At 44.3% G+C, this 10,869-nt stretch overlaps 1 protein-coding gene and 1 non-coding gene across 2 annotated transcripts; one reads left to right on the top strand and one right to left on the bottom strand.

The window, feature by feature from the left end:
• The first annotated feature begins 5,711 nt into the window (after positions 1 to 5,711).
• Positions 5,712 to 9,949, top strand: LOC125537993 (chloroplastic import inner membrane translocase subunit HP30-2). Its single transcript, XM_048701304.2, has 6 exons — positions 5,712 to 6,113; positions 6,631 to 6,746; positions 8,936 to 9,062; positions 9,188 to 9,342; positions 9,477 to 9,539; positions 9,619 to 9,949. The coding sequence occupies exons 1-6, from the start codon at positions 5,784 to 5,786 to the stop codon at positions 9,644 to 9,646; spliced, it is 819 nt and encodes a 272-aa protein (XP_048557261.1). The 5' UTR covers positions 5,712 to 5,783; the 3' UTR covers positions 9,647 to 9,949.
• A 451-nt stretch (positions 9,950 to 10,400) lies between these two features.
• On the bottom strand, positions 10,401 to 10,474 carry TRNAN-GUU (transfer RNA asparagine (anticodon GUU)). The gene has a single exon. It is a non-coding gene; the product is annotated as a tRNA-Asn (tRNA).
• Between the last annotated feature and the right edge of the window lie 395 nt (positions 10,475 to 10,869).

Genomic DNA, 10,869 nt, shown 5'->3' with positions numbered 1-10,869 from the left:
TGGAAAGGCTTCCATCATGGAAGAAGAGGAAGAAGAAGAGGTTGCTGCACCAGCACCTAAGGCACCCAAGCTAATGGGTGATGCTATCAAATCAGGGGCTACTGTATCTAAGCCCAAGGAAGCACCCAAGGCTGCATCAAAGGTCAAGACAGCTCCAAAGAGAAGTACGAGGAGCATACCTGTAACTGAAAAGAACAAGGCCCCAGTTCCTGAAGCTGCTGAAGAAGATGATGAAGAGCATGTTCTGAGAAAGCTCAAGCCCAAGATCCCAGACCACAATGATGCTCATCCTGTGGCTGAGGACATGAAGCTCAGAAGAGACTCAGGGCTGAGGAAGTGGAGAGAAGCAGATCCGTATGCTTCAAGGAGAAGAACTGCTGTTGATTACAGGTTTCATACTAAGGAACAACAGGACTTCTATGAGACAGTTTTGTTGGACAAGAAGCCCATAGTTTGTGACATGAGATGGGTCAATTGGGAGTACATCAAGGACAATGAAGAACACTACCCTGGAGTGTATGACAGCTTCAATGCTTGTGGAGTAGCAGACTTTGTTGGGCAGAAGCTCACAAAGTGGAATGAGGAACTCATTATGCAATTCTACTCCACAGCACATTTCTACCCAGATGGAAAGATCACATGGATGTCTGAAGGTACGAGGTACCAATCTACCGTTGCTGAGTGGGCACAGCTCATCAATGCCCCAGAGGAGCATGAGGATGACTTGGATATCTATGCCAAGAAGAAGATGGACCACAACTCTATGTCCAATATGTGCAAGGAAATTCCAAACGGGGCACTTGATACGTTCAAGTTTGGCTCAGTACACTATCTTCTGTCAGGGCTGCCAACCATCAATTGGATTCTTAGGCACACCCTATTGCCCAAGTCTGGAGATCACAAGATGATCAGGGGCCACGCGATCAACTTGCTTCATATATTTGACGTGCCACAGAAATTCAAAGTCATGAGCCTTATGATTGAAACAATCAAGAGGACAGCAGCAGACCAGAAGAGGAGCTGTGGATATGCCCCATAGATTTAGGAGCTCATCAACTCTAAGATGGGCACGGGCATATACTTATTGGACAAGGAACACCTGCCCATCCGTCCAGATTTTGAAGATAATCAAGTGGTCATGATTGAGAATGAGCCATCATCTGCCCAAGCACAAGCCAAGAAGGAGAAGGCGAGGAAGGAGAAAGCTGCCAAGATGCCAACTCAAGAGGAGGCATCTGAGTATTTCTTGAAAACCAAACAAGAGCAGCTTGGTTACTTGATTGCATCCACACTAAGGATTGAGCAAGGACTAGCCACCCTCACTCAGAATCAGCAGAGCTTAGAGAGGATCATGGAACAAAAGTTTTATGACTTGGATGTCAAAGTAACAGAGATTCAGTCTGCAGGGGAACAACTTCAGGATGACATGCAGGAGAGGAGAGGCAAGACTACAACTGATGCATTTGCCAGAGTGCCAAGAGTTCAGAGATCACATGCAGTGCCAGTTGCTGACACCAGAGCCACCACTTCTGCACCAGCTACAGCTTCAGTTCCACCAGCTCCAGCATCTACTTCAGCCTCAACTCCAACCACGTCTACAGAAGGCTTCGTCCTTGGAGTGATCCGGACTCCACCACCACCTGAAGATCAAGCCTGAGTGTCGACTTAGCACTATGCATTTTCTAGGAAATTTTTGGTAACTTGTTGCCAAAGGGGGAGAAAATGTATAGATCATAGGCTTCGAGGGAGAGAGTGTTGCTTTTATTCTCTCTTGTTTTATTTGGTGGTTTTTCGAACTTTGTTTGCTTTTGAGTGCTTGAGATACTATGCCGTTATCTGTGAGACATTGATGATCATGTGTCTGATCATAAGTTACACTTAATGTTTGCTTAATATTATCATCTTATCTATCTTATGTGATCATTCACTATTCTTGGTGATGAGTGCATGTATTTCATTCTTATCATTTTAAGTGCTCCACCAAGATGTATGTGACATGGAAGAGTAACCCATGACTCTAACTCTTTGTGCATTTGCAGTCCAAAGCAAATTTTAAATATGCATAAATTTAGGGGGAGCTCTTACTTGTTACATACTTCTCAAAGCGACGATATATTTCATGCTTATTATCATTTGTCGAAGCTTTGATCTATATGTTGTCATCAATTACCAAAAAGGGGGAGATTGAAAGTGCAACTATCCCTAGGTGGTTTTGGTAATTCATAACAACATATAGCTCATTGAGCTAATGCTATTCCAAGATGACTATTTCAGGAAAGCTCAATGATTGGCATGGCATAGATGTGAAAGTGGAACCCTCAAAATGCTAAGGACAAAGGATTGGCTCAAGCTCAAAAGCTCAAGACTCTTCATTTTATATTTTAGTGATCCAAGATCACATTGAGTCTTTAGGAAAAGCCAATACTATCAAGGAGGGATGAGGTGTTGCTTAATGAGCCTTTTGCTTCATGTGCTTAGTGATATGCTCCAAAACCCTCAACTACTTTCCCATATCCACATATGACCTAAACCCTAAGCCAAACTCGGTCCTACCGATTCTTTCTATCCAGCGCCACCGAGTTTCACTTGTCATAAGCCACTGCCAAACCCTAGCAATTCGGTTCTACCGATAGGGATCTCGGTCTCACCGAGATGGGATTGCAAACTCTCTGTTTCCCTTTCGTAACTTTTCGGTCTCACCGAAAGAGCGAATCGGTCCTACCGAGATTGCAATGTAAATTCAGTGTTTCCTTTTTGTAACTTTTCGGTCTCACCGAAAGAGCAAATCGGTCCCACCGAGTTTGCCTGACCAACTCTCTGGTTAGCTAATTACCAAAATCGGTCTCACCGAGTTTGTGTAATCGGTCTCACCGAGATTACGTTATGCCCAAACCCTAACCATATCGGTCCTACCAAGTTGCATGTTAGTCCCACCGAAAATCTCTAACGGTCACTAGGTTTACCTTTTCGGTTCGACCGAGTTTGTTGATTCGGTCCCACCGAGATTGGAAAACTGTGTGTAACGGTTGGATTTTGTGTGGAGGCTATATATACCCCTCCACCTCCTCTTCATTCGTGGAGAGAGCCATCAGAACACATACACAATTCCAACTCATATGTTCTGAGAGAGAACCACCTACTCATGTGTTGAGACCAAGATATTCCATTCCTACCATATGAATCTTGATCTCTAGCCTTCCCCAAGTTGCTTTCCACTCAAATCTTCTTTCCACAAAATCCAAATCCTATGAGAGAGAGTTGAGTGTTGGGGAGACTATCATTTGAAGCACAAGAGCAAGGAGTTCATCATCAACACACCATTTGTTACTTCTTGGAGAGTGGTGTCTCCTAGATTGGCTAGGTGTTACTTGGGAGCCTCCGACAAGATTGTGGAGTTGAACCAATGCGTTTGTAAGGGCAAGGAGATCGCCTACTTCATGAAGATCTACCGCTAGTGAGGCAAGTCCTTCGTGGGCGATGGCCATGGTGGGATAGACAAGGTTGCTTCTTCGTGGACCCTTCGTGGGTGGTTGCTTCTTCGTGGACCCTTCGTGGGTGGAGCCCTCCGTGGACTCGCGCAACCATTACCCTTCGTGGGTGGAGCCCTCCGTGGACTCGCGCAACCGTTACCCTTCGTGGGTTGAAGTCTCCATCAACGTGGATGTAGGATAGCACCACCTATCCGAACCACGGGAAAAACATCCGTGTCTCCAATTGCGTTTGAATTCTCCAAACCCTTCCCTTTACATTCTTGCAAGTTGCATGCTTTACTTTCCGCTGCCAATATACTCTTTGCATGCTTGCTTGAATTGTGTGATGATTGCTTGACTTGTCCTACAATAGCTAAAATCTGCCAAGAACTAAAATTGGGAAAATGTTAAGTTTTTATTTGGTCAAGTAGTCTAATCACCCCCCCTCTAGACATACTTTCGATCCTACACTAGGCCCCCCCTCTGGCGACCTCCAAGACCCTTCAGCAATCAGGCCGTCAGTGGCGAGATTCACCAGATCTTCCTTTGTAACAGTGGAGGGGATCCAATCCCCCTGGATCCAACCAGGAGGAAGAGCGGACCGCGATGTCGACCCCTTTGTGGCCTTCTTGCCCCTCGTTGCCTTCTTCTCATGCTCCAGAGCTGCGGTCTTGTCCTTCGCCATAGCCGCGGAGCTCGAGAGGAATGGGCAGAGAAGTGTGGCGCTGGAGAGATGAGGCAGAGAAGCAGAGAGAAATGGGGCGAATGGGGAGCACAGTACCACGCATCGGCAACAACACCTTTTATGGCCACACTTCCAAGTGACTGACCCATGGGCCCATGCAATCCTGGCGCATCCCGTAACAGCCGCTGGCCCGATACGTGGCGAAAAAGATGGCGCGAGGATCGAAGAGTCCCTATCCACTTGCCCCGCTTACCGCGCCACGTCCTGTCTCGCGCGCTTCTCCAAATTTTGAATCCTGTGAGATCCGGGAACCGCAGAGCAGTCGATCACACCATAGATATCCAAATCCAATCTACTCGAAGACATACAACATAATTCACTCGGAAATTCCAGAAGCCAGAATCGGTTAAGGCGATTGACGAAGGGTTAAAATACCAGCATGCTTTCAGACCCCTAAGGAAATATCTCCAAAACATTGAATCGGGTCGGAATCAACCTCAACCCTTCCTCACTTGGTCCTTAATCCATTCGGGGGCTAATGACGATAGCATGTACCTAGGATAGGGTCTTAGGCCTGACTTAGACGCCCTGTCCAAAGACACTACATAAGAGTCTAAGGCCTGAAAGGTTCAACAGAAGATACCGACTGAAATCCTCATGAAATGCAATCCACTCGACAGAAGATTCCACTCGGATATCCCAATTTCACTCGACCGTACAAGGATCCACTCGGAGTACATAATACCTAAAGTCACCCAAGATGGCAACGGTCAGACATTCACTCCGCCATCATAAAGACCATTTAATATGTACGCCACCAGTAACGTTTAGGACTTAACTCTCATTGAACCCGTGTGTAACTGAGGCCTGTGATGGGCCGACACACTCTATATAAGCCACCCCTCCCCTCTGGCACAAGGGTTCGCACCCCCTGTAACTATTTCACATTCCAATCGACAAGCCTTCGCGACACCGAGACGTAGGGCTGTTACCTCCTTCGAGAGGGGCCTGAACTCGTAAATCTGTGCGTACAATCTCGTCGTAGCTAGGACATTGCCCTCTCCTATGTACCCCCTATTTTTACTGTCAGACTCATTCCCACGACACCTACTAAAAGTGCGTCGGACCGATGTGTAACCCAGTCCAGGTATTGTGACTTGGATGGGGCATCCGGCATTAAATGTTAGGTGTTGGTGTGATGTATGTTTGGTATTAGGCTCGGACATTCGGCTCCCCTTCATCACGGGGATAGGAGTAGCGACATGTGTTGCCAAGATGATGACTTCAGGCTTACTGATGTATTACCTTGTAAGGAATTCGTGAATAATTAATAAAATGACTGCATGTATCGTCCAGATGCAGAGACCGGTTACATCATCCTTTAAAAAAAACTAGCGATTTCGGCGAGCATCGCAAATAGGCTTGGCGAGTTTACATGTACTTGTGTTTTGCGCAGATCTCGACGAAGCGACGGCCCAGAAAAACCGGCCCATATGATCCACTAGAGGGGTTTGGGGTTGGTGGTCGACCCTGAGCAACTGGAGAGAAATATTAGCGGAGCATCCGAGGGAGGGGATAAACAAACCCTCCGCTATCTCTTCCTCCTCTCGAAACACCCGAACGGCCGGATGGAAGGGATTGGGCAGAAGAGGCGCCCGCTGGTGGTGATGGCCTCCTCGTCGACTACGGCGGCGCAGTCGGCGTCGCGGGGTGGGGCCAACCCGCTGGCCGAGCTGACCGACCGTTTCAGGTCGCTGGAGGTCGGGGTGCGCGAGTGGATGGCGAAGCAGCCCACCCACATCGAGGCCGCCGTCACCACGGCGTTTGGGGCTGTGCAGGGCGGCGCGCTCGGCGGGCTCATGGGCACGTTTGCGCCGGAAGGAGGGGCGGGGCTCCCCGTGCCGCAGCCGCCTCCCGGTCTCGACCCCAAGGCCATGGCCACCTTCAAGCAAGCGCAGGTCTCCTGCTCCCCCATGTATATCAATCCTTTCGCTACAGATTTACCTGGAGACCATCATTTTTGGTAATTTTCTGGGATATTTACTTAGAACATAAAGCAAGTGACCCCTTGCTCATATAATACTTAAAACATCGAGAGTATCAAGGTTCTTTTGTTCGACTTTAGACTTGATTGGTGGATTTGTAATTTGGAATCAAGCCAACTTTCTTAAAGATCAAATCAAGATAGCTAGTATGTACTAGTACTTACTATGCGCATGTGATGGCGTTTCCTTTTCGTAGACATGGCTTTTCCTTTCTCGTTTCTTAAAGCAATCATCACTCCTCCTTTAGTTTTAGTGCAGCAAAGTCTTTATTGGTCCTTAAGGATGTCTGGCATATACTTAGAAACTAAGAATATGCAAAGACAACGATTACATTCTGTCGATCATGTACCAAGTACAACATTATCCTGGTTAATGCAAATCCAGTCATCCTCTAATCCTTCAGGTTAATGGTTTTTTTTTTGGATTATAGGCTTTGGCAGGTGGGCCACTGGTGCAAGCTCGAAATTTTGCAGTTATGACTGGTGCAAATGCAGGCATATCTTGTGTTATGAGAAGGGTACGAGGAGTGGAGGATGTCCAGGGCAGGTGAGGGTTCATAACTTCTTGTTTCTTGTTATGTGAATATTTGCAAGTAACAGGGAGCCAACAGCACATTCGAAAGAATAGGTGCATCTTATTGTGTTCACATAAGATGTTCTCCTTTTCTTTCTTAGCTACTGGTCAGTTGCATATCGGTTGGCTAAGATATAAAGAACGTTTGGTTCCGAAGAGTATTTGTTCTACTTGATGTTTATGTAAGCCATTAAAGATAATATCTGTACTAAACAATTATCTGGTAGTGTTGCTGCTAAATTATCAGTTAAATGGAACCCCCAAAATCTAAGAGAAAAGACCTATAGTTGCAACACCACAATAAGTTCACAACAACAACAAAGCCTTTCAGTCCCAAACAAGTTTCCTCATGCCAAGTTTCCTCAATATGGAAGCCTAATATTAATTTTGAGAAAATTAACCTATCAGTGGCATTTAGACTGAATAAAATAAAACAAATGTCGTGTCTAATACGAACATGGCAAGAGGCGCTCGGTGCGTTTGGTTACAAGGGTGGTCATGAATGGGTTGGGATCGTTCAAAAAATAGACATGTTTGGTTATAAAGCACATGAATGGTTCAAGTCAAAAAAAGAGAATATGCCTTGAAGATGCTGAACCGTTCCACCCATAGTAGCCGGAAACGGGGAACGGTAGGCCGTCCCTCGATCCCGATTCATCGACCCGGAATCGGATTCGGGAACGAGGTCGGATTTGGTACGATTCGATGAAGATTCGGCGTCCCCGCAGCCTGCTCCTCGATTCAGGTTCGAGGATCCAACAGCCAAAACGCGAGGCATAATTTACTCACGCTGTCGTTTCTTTTCTCAAGGACTCCTCGTTCTTCCTCCAGTCCATTAATTGCAAGGGATCCGTTAACAGCAAGGAATGCTGACCATCAGGGAGTCGTCGTTCTTTAGGAACTGCGTTCCTCGACTCATGGTACCGTACCGGGTTCATCGTACCCAAACGGATTGGATCGCGTCCCCGCTATAAAAAAATCGTTTGAGAGATGTATACCCTCGTTGTACCCTATTTTTTTCAGCCACCGACTCTCGTCCCTCGTTCCCATTCCTCGTTCCCACCGTACCGGAAACATGGCAACTATGGTTCCACCCAACCAAATCGGTCGAATCAAATGGCCACGCTTTGCATGCATGACTATGTGAGCATGACTGGTGGTCCTGTCCTAAATAATTAGCTCATCTCTTATATTCAGCCAAACGCATGAATTGAATGGTTCAATCCCAAATAAATTGGACGGTCCCAACCCATTCATATGACACCTTCAACCAAACGCATCCTAACTGATTCATGATCTTCTGTATTCTCTTCCTGCCAAGAGATGCGCTGCTAATGTGCACATGTTGGCTGTTCCTACTTCTATGTTGAAAACCTCAAAGTTCCATGGCATGACCCAGCAACACGCACAATTATTTGCAGAACACAGTATATTGTGCAACTGGTGTCGAATGAACGGATAAAACTGCAATTTTACTCACTCTCACTCTCTGTGTGCAAAGAGAGAACATACCACTACGACCACTAGCTGGATCCTTTTGAAGTTGTAAAAATAATATGTTTCCAGACTTACTATTTGTATATGATGAACAAGTCAGGGTGTACTTTGTCAGCCAATTGATAACTAATTAGTTTAATGTGGTGTTGTATTGACTAAGAGAAATAATATCCTTGCAATCATGCTGGACAGCCGCCTCCATGCAGGGTAGGATTGAACTCAGCAAAACACCACTACTCGACTCTTCCCTACATAATCTAGCCAGAGAATGTGCCACTTCATTTCCATTTCGGCTGCCTTTTAACATCCTTAAGTTTGGTAATTGCTGAAGCAACGTCAGGGTCTCTAAAGCGATCCCCACCGTTAGTTGATAACTATTTTCTACATGATGGATCTCATATGGTTGCTCCAGTATGTATGTTCATGATTATCTTCTGAGTTATAAACAGCAAAACAACGACAAATTGTAAGATGGACTTGACATCCTAGGGACTTAGGCAATACTAAAACATATAATACAAGGAAAACGGAAAGTGATATCATACCCTTCATCCTTTCAGTCAATCATGTTGGGCGTTACAAATTCAGGGGACCAATTGTTAATAAGATGAATATATTCCGCATATATTTCCAACTGTATGATTGACCAACACTCTTTTATATAGCATGGCAGCAGCTTTTGGTTCGGGCGCTCTATTCTCCATTGTGAGTGGAATGGGAACCCCAAATCCAGTTGTTAATGCAATTACAACTGGTATGGCTTTTGCAGTATTTCAAGGTGGCTTTTTCATTGTAAGTAAGCTGTACATGTTTCCTGCAAATGAAAGTCATTTTGTTCGAATTGAATTATGTCTCTAGGTTTTAGTACTGAATGTGTTGGTGAGCCTTCACGTTGCATTGCAACTTCACTGTTGTAGGTTGGACAGAAATTCTCGAAGACAAAGACACATAATGAAGATATGAACTATTCTCGTGCAAGAAATATGTTGAACCAATTAGGCCTCCAAAACTATGAGAAGAATTTCAAGAAGGGTCTTCTGACTGATGAAACATTGCCTCTTCTCAATGAAAGGTACATATCTTTAATACTCAATTGAGTCCTGCAACTACGGAAAAGAAGCAATCTTTAAAAATTAGTTATATATGCTTACTGAAATATACCATTCGGTTGATGAAAAATCATGTTTGTCTTGCACTATCCTCCAGCGCACTCAGGGATGTGAATATCCCCCCTGGTCCAAGACTTGTCATACTTGAGCACATTAGAAGGTTTGGAATTATTGCAGGCATTTCCGGTTTCTGGTGCGTCAGTGTTATTCATCTAATATCTTATTTTGCAATTTTGCAGAGAACCTGGGTTGACCAAATCAAACTGAAGTGTTGCCTTGGCACCAGTTTTTTCTCAAGTTGCATAAACTATGGTCTGGGAAGTCCGTCCAGTCCAGTCCAGCTCTTTCAACGATGATGAGCTCTTTAGGCAGCAGTATGATTGTAAAAGATAACTAGTAAATGTTTTGTAGTAATTAGGCTGATTAAGTTATATGGATTCATCTGTATTGAAGTTTCAGTCGAGCTACTATCTGCTGTTGTCATGGCAGAAATTTTATTTCCAGAACACTTGAGCTTATTCAGAGTTATTTTTTCGAAAATTATTCAAGAGTTATTTTGTGCAAAGACAAGATGGAATGTCTCAAGTCTGGGTAGAACATGTTAATACCCCTTTCTCCTGTTTGCCGATCAGACAGTTAAATGCTGGTAGTTAGCAAGTAGTACTATAAGTGAAGGATTGCTGTATGCTTCAACATGGAGAAATGGCTTGAAGCATGCACAAACTTTCTCAAGAACGTATCTTAAGGTGCAATACACTCCCAAAAATAGTTGTGAAATCCAGAAAAATTTCATTGTGAAAACCAGAAAATTTACATGCTGAAAACGACATGGAGAAATGGCTTGAAGTATGCACATACTTTTTGAAGAACGTATGTTAAGGTGCAATACAATCCCAAAATAGTTGTAAAATACAGAAAATTTTCATAGTGAAAATAGTTGCGAAAACCAGAAAATTTACATGTTGAAACATTTGATTCAGGGAAAGGAAAACGGAAAATTGAAAACGATAAGGGAAAAAATCGCTAGAAGGAGGGCTCGAACCTCCGACCTTGTGGTTAACAGCCACACGCTCTAACCAACTGAGCTACTCCAGCTTGGTTGATGCATTGGTACTTCAGACTTATAAATAGATATAAGAAGCAAGAGTAATACTCCAAAAAATACCTATACAATGTAGAGGTTAAAGCAATTCGGTGTATTATCCATCAATATGATGGTAAATGCAGTCAAATACGATATAAAGTTTACCTCACAAAAATATAAACGGTACAAAGTTTACCTAAAAAACGATATAAAGTTTGACGCCTAATCATATATTCCAGGCCTTCCCCGCAAAAATAATAATATTCCAGGCCTTGTCATACCATATCACATATTCACGTTACAAGATTTATAATATGTTTCTGGTTCCGAGTGTTTGGTCTAGTTGACAAATATGGTATTCTTCACAGAATTTGCACCGAGCCTGATTGACGAAGTCAAATTGAAG

The sequence above is a fragment of the Triticum urartu genome, chromosome 2A (genome assembly GCF_056163025.1).
Source record: "Triticum urartu cultivar PI428250 chromosome 2A, HENAU_Tu73, whole genome shotgun sequence".
NCBI lineage: Eukaryota > Viridiplantae > Streptophyta > Magnoliopsida > Poales > Poaceae > Triticum > Triticum urartu.
Note: the sequence above shows the minus strand (reverse complement) of the source record. Positions and strands in the feature narration are given on the sequence as shown.

Excerpts from the sequence above, each read along its gene's own strand:
- LOC125537993 (XM_048701304.2), top strand. The coding sequence starts at position 5,784 with ATGGAAGGGATTGGGCAGAAGAGGCGCCCGCTGGTGGTGATGGCCTCC. Across the intron at positions 9,063-9,187 it reads TTCAAGGTGGCTTTTTCATT|GTTGGACAGAAATTCTCGAA; the intron begins GTAAGTAAGCTG and ends TCACTGTTGTAG. Across the intron at positions 9,540-9,618 it reads ATACTTGAGCACATTAGAAG|AGAACCTGGGTTGACCAAAT; the intron begins GTTTGGAATTAT and ends GCAATTTTGCAG.